Genomic DNA, 15,212 nt, shown 5'->3' with positions numbered 1-15,212 from the left:
ATGTGTGCCTGATTCTTCAGTGCCAGGCCTGCCTAACCCTAGCAACATGTGTGCCTGATTCTTCAGTGCCACACCTGCCTGGCCCTAGCAACATGTGTGCCTGATTCTTCATTGCCACGCCTGCCTGACCCTAGCAACATGTGTGCCTGATTCTTCAGTGCCAGGCCTACCTGAATCTAGCAACATGTGTGCCTGATTCTTCATTGCCACGCCTGCCTGACCCTAGCAACATGTGTGCCTGATTCTTCAGTGCCAGGCCTGCCTAACCCTAGCCACATATGTGCCTGATTCTTCAGTGCCATGCCTGCCTGACCCTAGCAACATGTGTGCCTGATTCTTCAGGGCCACACCTGCCTGACCCTAGCAACATGTTTGCCTGATTCTTCAGGGCCAGACCTGCCTGACCCTAGCAACATGTGTGCCTGTTTCTTCAGTGTCACGCCTGCCTGGCTCTAGCAACATGTGTGCCTGATTCTTCAGTGCCACACCTGCCTGACCCTAGCAACATGTGCGCCTGATTCTTCAGTGCCACACCTGCCTGACCCTAGCAACATGTGCGCCTGCTTCTTCAGTGCCACACCTGCCTGGCTCTAGCAATATGTGTGCCTGATTCATCTGTGCCACGCCTGCCTGAATCTAGCAACATGTGTGCCTGATTCTTCATTGCCACGCCTGCCTGACCCTAGCAACATGTGTGCCTGATTCATCAGTGCCACGCCTGCCTGACCCTAGCAACAGCCTGCCTGACCCTAGCAACATGTGTGCCTGATTCTTCAGGGCCAGGCCTGCCTGACCCTAGCAACATGTGTGCCTGATTCTTCAGGGCCAGGCCTGCCTGACCCTAGCAACATGTGTGCCTGATTCTTCAGTGCCACGTCTGCCTGACCCTTGCAACATGTTTGCCTGATTCATCTGTGCCACGCCTGCCTGACCCTAGCAACATGTGTGCCTGATTCATCTGTGCCATGCCTGCCTGACCCTAGCAACATGTGTGCCTGATTCTTCAGTGCCACGCCTGCCTGACCCTAGCAACATGTGTGCCTGATTCTTCAGTGCCACGTCTGCCTGACCCTTGCAACATGTTTGCCTGATTCATCTGTGCCACGCCTGCCTGACCCTAGAAACATGTGTGCCTGATTCATCTGTGCCATGCCTGCCTGACCCTAGCAACATGTGTGCCTGATTCATCTGTGCCACGCCTGCAGGGCCCTAGCAACATGTGTGCCTGATTCTTCAGTCCCACACCTGCCTGACCCTAGCAACATGTGTGCCTGATTCTTCTGCCTCACCCTAGCAACGTGTGCCTGATTCTTCAGTGCCACGCCTGCCTGAATCTAGCAACATGTGTGCCTGATTCTTCAGTCCCACACCTGCCTGACCCTAGCAACATGTGTGCCTGATTCTTCAGTCCCACACCTGCCTGAACCTAGCAACATGTGTGCCTGATTCTTCAGGGCCAGGCCTGCCTGACCCTTGCAACATATGTGCCTGATTCTTCAGTGCCACGTCTGCCTGACCCTTGCAACATGTTTGCCTGATTCATCTGTGCCACGCCTGCCTGACCCTAGCAACATGTGTGCCTGATTCATCTGTGCCATGCCTGCCTGACCCTAGCAACATGGTTGCCTGATTCTTCAGGGCCAGGCCTGCCTGACCCTTGCAACATATGTGCCTGATTCTTCAGTGCCACGCCTGCCTGACCCTAGCAACATGTGTGCCTGATTCTTCAGTGCCACGCCTGCCTGACCCTAGCAACATGTGTGCCTGATTCTTCAGTGCCAGGCCTACCTGAATCTAGCAACATGTGTGCCTGATTCTTCAGTGCCACGCCTGCCTGACCCTAGCAACATGTGTGCCTGATTCATCTGTGCCACGCCTGCAGGGCCCTAGCAACATGTGTGCCTGATTCTTCAGTGCCACGCCTGCCTGACCCTAGCAACATGTGTGCCTGATTCTTCAGTCCCACACCTGCCTGAATCTAGCAACATGTTTTCCGATTCTTCAGTGCCACGCCTGCCTGAACCTAGCAACATGTGTGCCTGATTCTTCAGTGCCAGGCCTACCTGAATCTAGCAACATGTTTGCCTGATTCTTCAGTGCCACGCCTGCCTGAATCTAGCAACATGTGTGCCTGATTCTTCAGTGCCACGCCTGCCTGAATCTAGCAACATGTGTGCCTGATTCATCAGTGCCACGCCTGCCTGACCTTAGCAACATGTGTGCCTGATTCTCCTGCCTCACCCTAGCAACACGTCTGCCTGATTCTTCAGTGCCAAGCCTGCCTGAATCTAGCAACATGTGTGCCTGATTCTTCAGTGCCACGCCTGCCTGACCCTAGCAATATGTGTGCCTGATTCTTCATTGCCACGCCTGCCTGGCTCTAGCAACATGTGTGCCTGATTCTTCAGTATCACGCCTGCCTGACCCTAGCAACATGTGTGCCTGATTCTTCAGTATCACGCCTGCCTGACCCTAGCAACATGTGTGCCTGATTCTTCAGTATCACGCCTGCCTGACCCTAGCAACATGTGTGCCTGATTCTTCAGTATCACGCCTGCCTGACCCTAGCAACATGTGTGCCTGATTCTTCAGTATCACGCCTGCCTGGCCCTAGCAACATGTGTGCCTGATTCTTCAGTGCCACGCCTGCCTGGCCCTAGCAACATGTGTGCCTGATTCTTCAGTGCCATGCCTGTCTGACCCTAGCAACATGTGTGCCTGATTCTTCAGTGCCATGCCTGCCTGACCCTAGAAACATGTGTGCCTGATTCTCCTGCCTGACCCATTTGTGCCTGATTCTCCTGCCTGACTCTAGAAACACATGTGCCTGATTCTTCAGTGCCACGCCAACCTGACCCAAGCAACATGTGTGCCTGATTCTCCTGCCTCACCCTAGCAACACGTGTGCCTGATTCTTCAGTGCCACGCCAACCTGACCCAAGCAACATGTGTGCCTGATTCTCCTGCCTCACCCTAGCAACACGTGTGCCTGATTCTTCAGTATCACGCCTGCCTGACCCAAGCAACATGTGTGCCTGATTCTCCTGCCTGGCCCTAGCAACACGTGTGCCTGATTCTTCAGTATCACGCCTGCCTGACCTTAGCAACACGTGTGCCTGATTCTCCTGCCTCACCCTAGCAACACGTGCGCCTGATTCTTCAGTACCACGCCTGCCTGTCTCTTCAAAGTGAAAGGCACTTCTTGTGCATTGACTAAGCAGGCATACTGCTTCCAATGGGCCTTATTTGAACATTTAGAAAGCCTTACCTGGCACGCATAGCTTAAGACACGTGCACATTATCAAAATAAACAGTGACCATTTTCTAAGCGCTTTAATCAGTGCTTAGAGCAGCAGGCTTCAAACTGTAGGGCTGCCCCCCTGGGGGGGCGATGGGTGTCCAGAGGCTGTGCAAGATTTTTCCAAAACGGAGAAAATTTGACTGATGAATGATTTTAATAGAAAATATAAGCAGATATGACATCTAGGGGGGCCTAGCAGCAATATTATTACTCAAAAGGGGCCCCCCAAAATTGTTCTACTCAAGGGGGACTCGACATAAAAAAAGGCTTAGAGTGAAATGAACTGCTTGCAGAAGAAAAAGGCTTGTCAAGGGTTGGGAACTGGTATTTTAAACACTCCAGCTGCTTGAGAAATGGCAAGCAAGCATGTCTCTCTGTCTACGGTGCCTACTGGAATACCACTGATCTCCCACACCTGTCTCTGCTCCACGTGATTAAGGCGAGATCGAGGCGGGTGGGGCTCACGCACCCCTGCTCCCATCCATTACACAGCCCTGCGGCCCATTACCCGCGGCCGCGTTTCTGCCGCATTAAGGGGCAGCCCCGCGGACCAGCAGCAGCTCAGCGTGGGAAGTGTCAGCAAACTCGGCCGATTCACTTAGCCCCCGCGCGCATTACGGCGCTCCAGATCAATAGCCATCGCTCACGGGCCGCGGCGGGCATTAAGCAGCATTAGTAGCCGGGAGCAGTTCATTCCGTCCTCCGGGATGAAGGCTGCAGTCAGCGCTCTACGCTTCTAAGTGGAGTTCTGCGTGGACCCGCCACAGAGTCCCCCCTCGCGATTGCAGGGATGCTGTGGGTACTGCCCGGCTGCTGCTTCTGAAGCCCAGGGGCGCCGCGCCATCTGCCCCACATGCCACCCTTGCTCGACCTCCCAGTCGCGATGACCGGGGTGGGGCAGCCCAGGCTGAAGGAGAGCCGGTGGCGGAGAGTCTTCTGGGCCGCCTTCCCGCACGTCTGCCTGATCCTCTCCGTGGTGCTTTACAGCCTGCTGGGGGCGCTCATGTTCACCCAGATCGAGGGCAGCGCGCACCCTCGCACTGAGGAGCTTGAGGACTTCCTGGGGCGGCTGTGGAACGTCTCACAGGACTCCTGCGACTCGGAAGGTAGGAGGTGGATGGCGTCGAGGCTGGCAACAGCTGGGCTCGGTGGGTGGGAGGCGCGCGGTGTGATCTGAACAGTTTTGGAGTTAAAAAGCAGTTCGCCCAGGATCACACAATACTATAATTTCAAGTGGGTAGGCAGGACCGAGCAAAGGAGTTCATCCACTCGCCTCCCTCAACATCTGGAAATAGCATGTGCCAAAAACCAGTGCTCGCTATGATGCTGGTCCAGTGGTTTACAGAATCTCGACATATTTCTCATTTATCTAGCAATTTTTCGACATTGAATATGTACTTCATCTCATACTTTGCACAATGCCTCAGACTCAATGCAGTGCCTAGGGCAATTTAGTTTGGCGCTACACTCTTTAACCCTTTTGTATGTGGTCCATTTGTTGGCAGTTGTGATGTACCGAGATGCAACCGTTTGCCCAGGATCACACATCTTGTTCCATTATGGTAGACGGGATTAAATAACACATCATCTGGTGTCACGGTTGACAACTCTATACAGTGGCGGTTTCCATACAAAAGCAAGTGGATTTCATTGTCGATATAGATATAGAGGGGTACATCAGAGACACATGGGGGTAATTCAAAAAGCAGTTACTTTGAGTATCTCTCACTTACCCCGACCTACACATTTAGAGGGCTAGTCATTTCACAAAGAACGTGTAGTTAATAACTCGGATTTACTCCTGAAATGATGTTCACAAGTTTCGACTTTGTCAGTACGCCCCAGTGTAAGTGAGTTGTGATTGGCTCACTTGCTCAACCTCGATTTCTGATCATGCCCTCCAGGTCCGATAAATGGAGTGTCCCAGAGATGCTTTCCAGTGCCCCGCATTATCCTACGTAGAACCAGGAGACCTGAACTTTAATGCCAGGAGCACCACCGGTCATATAAGGCACCCGTGTGGGTCCTATATAAGAAGGCAGCTGTGGGTCGCCCTCTGCTGCTCTGCGTTTAAGAGACGAGCCAGCAGTTGCGAACCAAGGAAACTGAAAGACCTATGGGCCTCATTACAAGTTCGGTAGTATTTTGCTGGTAAATACTCGCAGGATTACAAATGGTGGTAGGCGGTGTAAGTCTGAATTTCTTGTACAATCACTGTTGACAGTAATTTCACTGATTTTACCATTAAAGGTGGAGGATTTAGCTCCAGCATACCACCAAAGTTGTAGTATGGCAGTGCTGTAATGCAGTGGTAAATGTTACAATTGGAAGCTCCTGGGCTTTTGGGCTGTGGCCAATGCCAATGCCATGTGGCTATTTGAGCTATTTGCCTTTCTGGAATTCCATACAATAATTGCTAGACTCATTAAAGGTTTATTTCAGACACACTTCAGGGGGTAAGTCACTGATTTAGTCTGTTCTTAAACACCTCAAATCCACAATGCGGACAAAATCCCCCAAAAAGCCTTTAGAGTAGAATAAGCCTCCATTTTGGACTATGTATTTTGCTTTTCTCAAATTGCAGTTATAGCATGATTTTTTTTCTGATACATATGGTGATCCATTCTTGTATGAAATGTATATCACGTTACAGTGATATTGTAACCATATTTTTCATAGTGTACTTAGAAACAATGCTATGTGATGCCACTTCCTGTTTTGTCAAAGTGTAAAGGGCCGTGTTCCATCGCTTCCCGTGATGTCACTTCGGGGTGGGGTCAAATGACATAACTTCCTGTGATGTCAACAGAAGTCAAGGATCATGTGATGTCACTTCCGCTACCTCTGGCATTTTGATGAAATGACGTCCCTGTGCGCCAGTGGGCACAATGTTGCATCTTCATAGAGAGTTTAGCGCCCAGAGGTTAATGTTGCACCACAACATGACCTCCAGGGGACTTCATCATTAATTAAATTAAAAACATGTGTACACTCAGAGCTTTAAGTGGGATGAGGAATTAGCTTAGGGGTTTTCCAACGAGTCACAAAATACCATTTGGGGATGGGTCCTGGGAAATGCCTGCTGCAAGCTAGCAGGAATTTAGGACCCTTTAAAAGATGTGTAGCCTGTGTAACTAAAGGCGTAGCCCTAAGCATGCAGCTCAGTTCCACCTTATGCAAAATGCCTGTGTATCTAAAGGAGTGGCCCTAAGCATGCGGCTCAGTTCCACCTTATGCAAAATGCCTGTGTATCTAAAGGAGTGGCCCTAAGCATGCGGCTCAGTTCCACCTTATGCAAAATGTGTGCACAGTGGGAGGACTATATGTCAAACATGTGTGTTCTATATTATATAACCAGTCATCCAAAATCTACTTAAACTAAAATATAAAAATAAAAAAAATACTAATCAAAATAAGTCCGGCTTAATCCTAGCACATGAAAGAGGCGTGGGTGGCTTGCCATGCATCAGTTGACCTGTGTGGGGGTGCCGTGTGCACAGGGTGGAGCCTGGCAGCATTTTAAAAATGAGGTGGTGGACGCCCCCCCCCCAACCCTGCCCAGCGAGCCACTATTCCCCTGGTCTGCTTCTTTCTCTACTGTTATCATACACAACTGATGTAACCCCCCCCACCCCACTTCATTCCAACTGAGGGTCGTTAGGGACTGAACATATCACAAAACTATGATTCCCCAATATTAGTTTACACTTATTTAACCAATTAAGTGCCAAGGACGAGTATGCTTGTCCTTTTTGCATAGATTTGCTATGTAATGCAAAAGGACACAGGTATTTAATCATTATTCTACCACATGGACACGAGAATAGAATGGGCTAGTCACAACACTTGCCTGCACCGAAAGACCTATATACATGTCTCCATGGGAGTCCGGGGGTCAGTGGGTATTGCAGGTGATGGTGGTGTTCAACGGGTGCATTAGGAGGATGTCTTTCAACAACAGCTGTCCAAGGACTAATCCCAGTGGATGCACATATCGATGCACAGACCACAACTCGCAGTGCTGCGCTACTGTTAAAAGATGCCAGCCCAAATGCCGGCTACCCACACTCTGTACAGCGCTCTGCTGCTCTCGAGCTAGGGCCACGCTTAGCCCAAATGCTACCTGCCCACACTCTCTACAGCACTCTACTGCTCTCGAGCGCTGGTCGCACTGTAAACAATAGAAATAAAAATAAAGAAAAGTCTCTTATGAGCCAGGATATCTCTGAGGAGGCAGGACCTCCGACCCATGTGCTTTTAGTAAGAAGGACACAGTCCTGAATACCATCAGGCACTCTGCACCCCACCTTTCCACTGCCCAAGGTGGGCATTTGCACTCCGACCTGTGCATCGTCGCCGTCTACTGCTTGTGCCACCAGTGGATGCAGCAGGAAGTGTTGCCCGAGGTGAAGCATTATTTGGGTAACCTTTCTGGAATATGACACATGCACGCCCATGATGCCCCACTGTACATGGAACATGTGTGGGGACAGGTGCGGTCAGAGATCACTAGCAGCCTGCCTTCTGCACCCAAAAGCAAAGTGAAGCAAGCATTTGCTTCAGCACCCAAGGGAGAGGGAGAAGCATTCCTGGGACTCCAAATTATCATGACTCCCAGAACCGTAGGAATCAAAGAATGCAGAGGAACATTTGGTAGGGACTAGCACCCTCACCCCCCCATGGCCCCTCCGCAGATCACTGTGCACAATGTATCCCTTACCTCCTCCTCTACTTTTCATTCTTTTTTCCTCCAACCCCTCAACACTTTAGGTCACATACTTGCTGTATGCATTGACTATCACACACACACACACACACACACACCACACACCACATCCCCCCCGCAGCGTGGTTGTTTAGTGCTGTGGCTGAGTGTCATTCCTCGTCAAAATGCTACCAAATGTATTGACATTGTCAAGTCCACATGAATTCTGTAAGAGTCCTTTGCTTCCTAATTATCCCTGAACATAAAGCATATTTTTGTCAAAACTGGTGCAACAACCAGACAACTGTGCACCCCATTGCAACTCCTGACACTTTGCAAGGGTTTCCTGCCGCTAACTCCATCCATAACCCTCTTCTGCATCCCAAGCACCTGTTGGTTCGTTATAGTTAGACGTTAAAGAGGTGAGAGCCTTCCTCCAGTTCTCCACCTCAAAGATGCCCTGTGGTTAAGGGAACCTTCCTGTGCAGGTGGTTGTATGATTTAAGCAATACAGTTGAACATTCAAACACATTTAACACAGGTGTGCTCTAGCACCTTGAAGCATCTCTTGTGCTAGATGGAATTACCATAAAATATCTCAGACCAAATAACCCTGCAGAATCAAAGAATATGGCAAAGTACTACTTTATAAAGCAGGGTTTACTGACAACCATCGGCTGACATTTGCACACACACACAAACTTGATTACACAGAGGTCTTATACCTCAATATGCATCATTTATGACATCATCCTACATGGCAAAACATATGGCGGGAGGGATAGGTTAGGGGAACATATCTACATATAGAATGTACACAGGTTCGAACTTCATGGGCTGCCCTGTTATCTGTAAGAGAAACCTCAAACTACCTCTAAATACGTATAATACTGATTATAGCAAACAAAATGGCAGCAGATTGGTCTATGCAACATTCTATAGCAGGTTGCCCCATAGATCCACTGATTGGTTGGCATCTCACCCAACCTTGGACTTTTGGCTCGCTAGCAGTACATAAGGAAACCGAAACCCAGGTGATTGAGTCACGTCAGATTACTCCCCATTTTCAAAATTAGGCCATCATCTCATCAGTTTGACCATGTGCCACAGTTTCCTGTCTGTAGTTGACCTTGCTATCGCTCTCTGTTCTAGGACATTTGAGGGAGTATAAGCACATCATTTATCTTCAACTGCAGTCTAATGAATAGCCCTTGTTTCCGTCTTCTGCATCACATGTGAGGAGACCACAAATTTGTCAATTTAGACCTCCTATTTACTGCCATTTGATTCTATTTATCTGGGTGTTATTGCTCCCTTGGCCTCTAGAGACTTGCTCACTCCATCTTGTATGAGCCTTATTCACTGTTAATTGTTGAATAAATGGCTCTTGCAAATGATTTCATCTAAGAGAAATGTGTGATAATGCAAAATATGGCTCAAATCCTGCACCAGAACGCAAACATCTTTGCAAGGGTAGTGTGGCTGTTGAGAAGAATTTGTAGATTGACAGAATTTGTTGTGAACAAGTATTTATTTAATAGCAAAGTGTTAGAATAGTCTAGTTGATTGTCCAATTCAGGATAGCTTAGTAATTAGAGTTCATTTGGTGTTTCTCCAGAGTTATGTCCCATTGGATTATATAACCAGTTTATCTTGATTATTTACACATTTGGTCTTTCTTGCTCTTGAAATACATAGAGTTGTTCTTCAAAAGAATAATCCCTTGTCCTCCGTAGGACGAGGACTACTGGTGGACTTTCTTGATGAATGGGCTAAGTCGAAGACCAGTCATCGCTTTGGTAAACTTTTTGCATAGTCTGAACTTGGACGCCATCCGTTAATGAATGGAAAAAACAATAAAGGACTTAGCCCTTTCATTAATCAACTTGTCAATCAACTTGCAGAACCAAAATGGAAAACACATTAAAAACATTAGATGAAACAGGATTTTTCTTAATGTAAAAACTGTTAATTCATTTAACACAATAATAAAAAAAATATATATCATTGATATCCCTCTGCACGTGTTTCACCACTCTGATTGAGTGGCTCATCTGGAGGGAATTCAGCAATCTTTATTGTTCAAGAATCTGTAAAAATAATGGGATTGAGACATGTACGACATCCCTGCAAATGCACGCATAGGTGTCACAAGAAAGAGCATGTAGAATAGTGTGTAAATGGAAAAGAGTGAAATAGTATTTAAAGTGCCAAAATCTCACCCACAGGACTTCCAAATGGAGTTAAGTATGAGTCACCCCTTCTAAAGAGGTCAATCCTAGAGAAAGGAAGAACCATTTAGTCTTCTCAGAAAATGGTTCTGCAGTTCAGTCTTATTATTATTTTTTTTAAAACCCTTTAAATAAATGCCAAAACATAAATGACCAGAGTAGCCCAGTGTTTGTGATTTCTGGTCAGTATCTAAAATGTACTCAGTAAAGAGGTCTTAATTAATGGAGTCTTATAAGAAAAAAGCCTAACATTGTGTTCCAAAGTAGCCCACAATTGGGACCACTGATAAGTGTAAAGATCCTAAGAGTTGTTAACAAAAGGAAAAAGGGGTTTGTGGATCTTACCTGATTTCATACTAGGCCACTGAGTGTAATTGCTGAGCTGGCTGAAGCAAGTGAATCTGCTGATCCTGGTAGATAGAAACGAATGGCAATTTGTGGCAGATATACGTGACACGTACGTGACGCATGCGCGATGATGTCATGCTGCGTGCATGATGTCACTCAATGTCCGCAAATGATGGCCATTTTGAAATAGACCCACAAACCCCATTTTTCCTTTCGTTAACACCACTTAGCCTCTAGGCACTTATCAGTAGTCCCAATTGTGGGCTACTTTGGAACACCATGTTAGGCTTTTTTCGTATAAGTCTCCATTAATTAAGACCTCTTTCCTTAGTACATTTTAAATACTGAGCAGAAATCCCAAACCTTCGGCTACTCTGGTCATTTCTGTTTTGGCATTTATTTAAAGGGTGTTTTAAAACAAAATTAAGACCCTGAACAACAGAACCATTTTCTGAGCAGAATAACTGGTTCTTCTTTTCTCTAGGATTGACCTCCTTAGAAGGGCTGACTCATACTTATCTCCATTTGGAACTCCAGTGGGTGAGTTTTTGGCACTTTAAATACTATTACATTTACACACTATTCTACATGCTCTTTCTTCTGACACCTATGCGTACATTTGCAGGGATGTCGTACATGTCTCAATCCCATTATTTTTACAGATTCTTGAACAATAAAGATTGCGGATTTCCCTCCAGATGAGCCACTCAACCAGAGTGGTGAAACACATGCAGAGGGATATTAATTACCATTCCTACACAGGACAAGGGATTATTATTTTGAAGAACACCTCTATGGATTTCAAGAGCAAGAAAGACCAAATGTGTTAATAATCAAGATAAACTTGTTCAATCCAATGGGACATAACTCTGGAGAAACACCAAATGAACTGTAATTACTAAGCTTTCCTGAATTGGACAATCAAATAGACTATTCTAACAGTTTACTATTGAAGAAATATTTTTTCACAGCAAATTGTGTCAATCTAAAAATTCTTCTCAACAGTCACACTACCCTTGCAAAGATGTATGCGTGCTGGCGCATGATTTGAGCCTTATTTCACTTTATCACAGTTATATACAATTAGAATACTTCACCATCGACAGCAAAACTGACATTACTAACCTTGTCACAATTAGCTCTTGTTAGGTTCAGCACAGATTTGCCATATGTCTAAGAGAAATGTCTCACTACCATGACTCATCCGTCTGCCTCCCTTTGTTCTATACAGTTATTTCTTGAAATAGCATCCTTGATCCCAGGCCAACCTAGGCTCCTCTTTGTTTGCACACAAAGCCATTTTCCAGCATCTCCTGACTCTTCAGACCTGATCTGTTTTTGAGGTAGTTAGAATGGATCTTTGTACAAACTGGCATCCATTTTCCAATCATGGCCATCCTTGCCACATTATATATTCCTCTACAGCAAGCTTCTATACAGCTCATCTACCTTGCATTACTGTGTATTTGCACTTATTTGACCAAAAGTTCCTTCATCTTTTCTTTGCATACAATATTACTTTTTCTTTTCGTACATGTTTCTCTTGTCACGTCAGTTACATCGTCATTCTTACATATTTTTATATAATCGTTTTTAGCATATTCTTGAATATCTTCTTCATGACATCACTCTTGAACTTGTGGTTGTTTAGAATCATGCATGCAATGGATGGGGTTCGCAGAAGAACTCTGAGTCCAAATAATCAAACCAATTCAGGAAGATGGCAAAGGTTGCTGTTTTATTAACAATTATCTAAAACAGGGAGGTTACAACGGACATCAACAGACGTTCGTTCCGTTCTCGACAAATTTCACATAAAAACATCTTTGTATGCAAAAAATACATCAGCAATGACATCATACGACATGGCAAATAAGAAAAACCTGTTAGGGATTGTGGTACGTTCAAGGAGAACATCTAAGTATACTTTCTATAAGGACTGGGATTGGCTGTCTACTGTCTGGTGGACTACTTATGCCTACCTCTAAAACATGTCATCTTCACCACTAATAAATATACCGTGTATCATTGGCTCTCAAACAATAAGGCCCTTTGTTGTACAGCCCTCAACAATTGGTTGGCATGCTTGTGCCATGTCTGGAACATTCGGTTCACTTAGCAGCACATAAGCTCATACCCTAGTGCCAGGAGGTGGACTTGACTTTACCTCCCACCCAATTAGCCCAACATCTCATCACCCACGCCTTCTGCCACGCAGGTTGTCTTTGAACTTGGCCTTGGAAAGTATCCTTGTCTATTGGAATATATGGGAGTGCAGGCTTTCACTATCGGTGTTCTAGGACTCAAAGCCCAACTCTGTTTCCATCCTCAGCTCACATGACCGGATACCATGATCCGGTTTATTCTGCAGCATTTAAATGTCTTAAATTAATAAAACTTGGCACTCTTGGTGTTCTTTCATTGCCCCTCGATAAGGGATGATTCATAATTCTAATGTTTATTGCTTTGAAGAATAGATAACTGACCTTGGCTACTTCTGTTTTGATGCCATGCCAAACAACGCTGCCAGGCTCTTCCATGATCTCAGCTTATTCTTACTGCGACACAATTCTCAGGCTTTCCTCGCCATGGATTTCAGCTTACACCGATTTCCAGCTCCTATACAATAGCGGCTTCGCCTGCAGTCTATTCACTACGTACAGCCAGCTTTTATGATCACTTTGTCTACTTGCATTTCAGCGTCTTTACAATCATTGAACAGTTGCAGTTCTATAGCAATTCGCATGCGTGCAATTTTCTTTTCTGCATATGAAAGTTTACTTCATTCTTAACTTCGTCATCAGTTTCCGCAAGATCGATACATTCTCTTCAGCCAGTATTCTCAGTGTGTCACGCTCGTCTCTTCTGACGTGACTAGCTTCTCTTTCTCTCTTTTTCATATTCCTTTAGGGAGTCCCTCCATCAGATTGTCGTCTCTTCGGGGGAAACATTCGATAAGGTTTTCTCAGAGGATACCTTTTCTCAAACGCTTGCTGTGGAATAGGTACAACTGCTTGTGTCAAACATGGCACAGTCTCCGACTTCCAACATATGGGAGGTTGGGGGGCGATCTTTCCTGCAGAGGCCTGCAGCTGCTCCTCTACACTCTGCTCCTGTCAGATGTCACTTAGTGCTCCATAATGTCTAATGGTGTGTGCAGACATCCATCCAATCTCCCAACATGTATGTACATTTGGTATTGTTGTCTGAGTGTATAGTGTCTCTCATACACTCAATGCGGTATAGGGACAACACGGGGAGTCCCACATGCAGCTCTTCTCCTGCTGTTCCAGTATGACGCGGTGAGGGGACAGGAATTACGGTTTATGCATCTACCTGTTCCTCTACACAGGGCTGACAGAACCATGCATTCTCTCCACAGCAATTGCCCGAACATCCCAACATTGTTTCGGGCTTTAAACAAACAAATCACACACTTGAAGATACATCATTTGACATATAAGAACATAAACATAAAATTGGAACAGCAGCTCACCTCAACCTCCTAAATAGTAGGGAAAACTGTCATCTCCTTCCTTTCAACAGCGCCAAGCGTCTCTTAACCTCTCTTATCTCTAAACTGGACTCTCTTTCAACTTTCGCACTTCACCCCTACTTCCTTGTACCGTCAGCAGGCTGGATGGCTGATGATGCAAAACAGGTCCAGATTTGAATTTTTTCTCCTGGTTCACAACTCTATTCATGGTATGGCCCCACCATATTTAGCCTCCCCAATCCAACTCCACAAGCCATCTAATAATCTCTGCTCTGCTTCCTCAACTACCCTTCTGGCTGCTCGCTCTCCCTGTTCTTCCTCTCGCTTCTGCTTTTTCTCTCTTCTTGCTCCACTTGCATGGAATTCTCTTCCCCCCGGACATCTGAGAAACACTCCACTAGTCTAAGAGTTACCCTCTTAACCTACCTCTCATCTGCCTGCTAGCTAACATTTTTCCCTCGCCTCTAACCTGCCTCTGTCTCCCACTTCTTATGCCTCCATTCTAGCACTTCGCCCATCATGGTCACATCCTGAGCACAGCTGGCTGTATCGCCTATCTGCATTTAAAAGTGTCCGATGTTCATTCTATGTTTGTCCACGTATGTATTGTCCCCGGTGACGGGTCCATTTACTCCCCTCTATAGCCTGATCAGAATGTCCCTGTAACTCACCCCATTGTAAGAAGCTCACTGCTTCCTGACAAATCTGATTTCCTATCTATTGTACGTTCTTTTGTGATCAAAAGAGCATTGTTCCTCCTGTATATAAATAAATTAATAATCATTCCCAGGTGAATTCCAAGCACACAGAATACAAGCAAGTGGGCAGAACTACACTACTATTTAGAGCAGGGACTCAGCCCCCCTGCAATCCCCTCCGGCCAGAAGAGGGAGATGTGGACAACTTCCCATTTAAGTGGGTTCGTCTGGACCAAGAAGTGCCAGGCAAACTCCCCAAAAGTCAATTCGTAGGTCATTGCTTTTAAAGCTCGGGGACCATGGAAATATTTGTGGGTCACATTAAGGAACACTAACATGGTCAAACCCAACTCCATAAACACCCGCCTTCCCAAGGCACCTAACAAATAGGAAATAAGTGCACCACACTCTATTGAGCAGCAGGAAGCTACCA

General features: G+C 46.3%; 1 protein-coding gene across 1 annotated transcript in view; it reads left to right on the top strand.

Moving 5' to 3' along the window:
- The first annotated feature begins 3,847 nt into the window (after nt 1-3,847).
- The window catches only part of KCNK18 (potassium two pore domain channel subfamily K member 18), a 173,695-nt gene continuing 162,330 nt past the window's right edge, over nt 3,848-15,212 (top strand). The window contains exon 1 of the mRNA XM_069611913.1: nt 3,848-4,407. Within this exon, the coding sequence (XP_069468014.1) occupies nt 4,155-4,407 (253 nt within the window). The 5' untranslated portion in view covers nt 3,848-4,154. The remainder of the gene's footprint in view (nt 4,408-15,212) is intronic.

This window comes from Ambystoma mexicanum, chromosome 8 (genome assembly GCF_040938575.1).
Source record: "Ambystoma mexicanum isolate Mex_15411 chromosome 8, UKY_AmexF1_1, whole genome shotgun sequence".
Lineage (NCBI taxonomy): Eukaryota > Metazoa > Chordata > Amphibia > Caudata > Ambystomatidae > Ambystoma > Ambystoma mexicanum.
The sequence above is the reverse complement of the archived record's forward strand: the minus strand, read 5'-3'. Positions and strand labels throughout refer to the sequence as shown.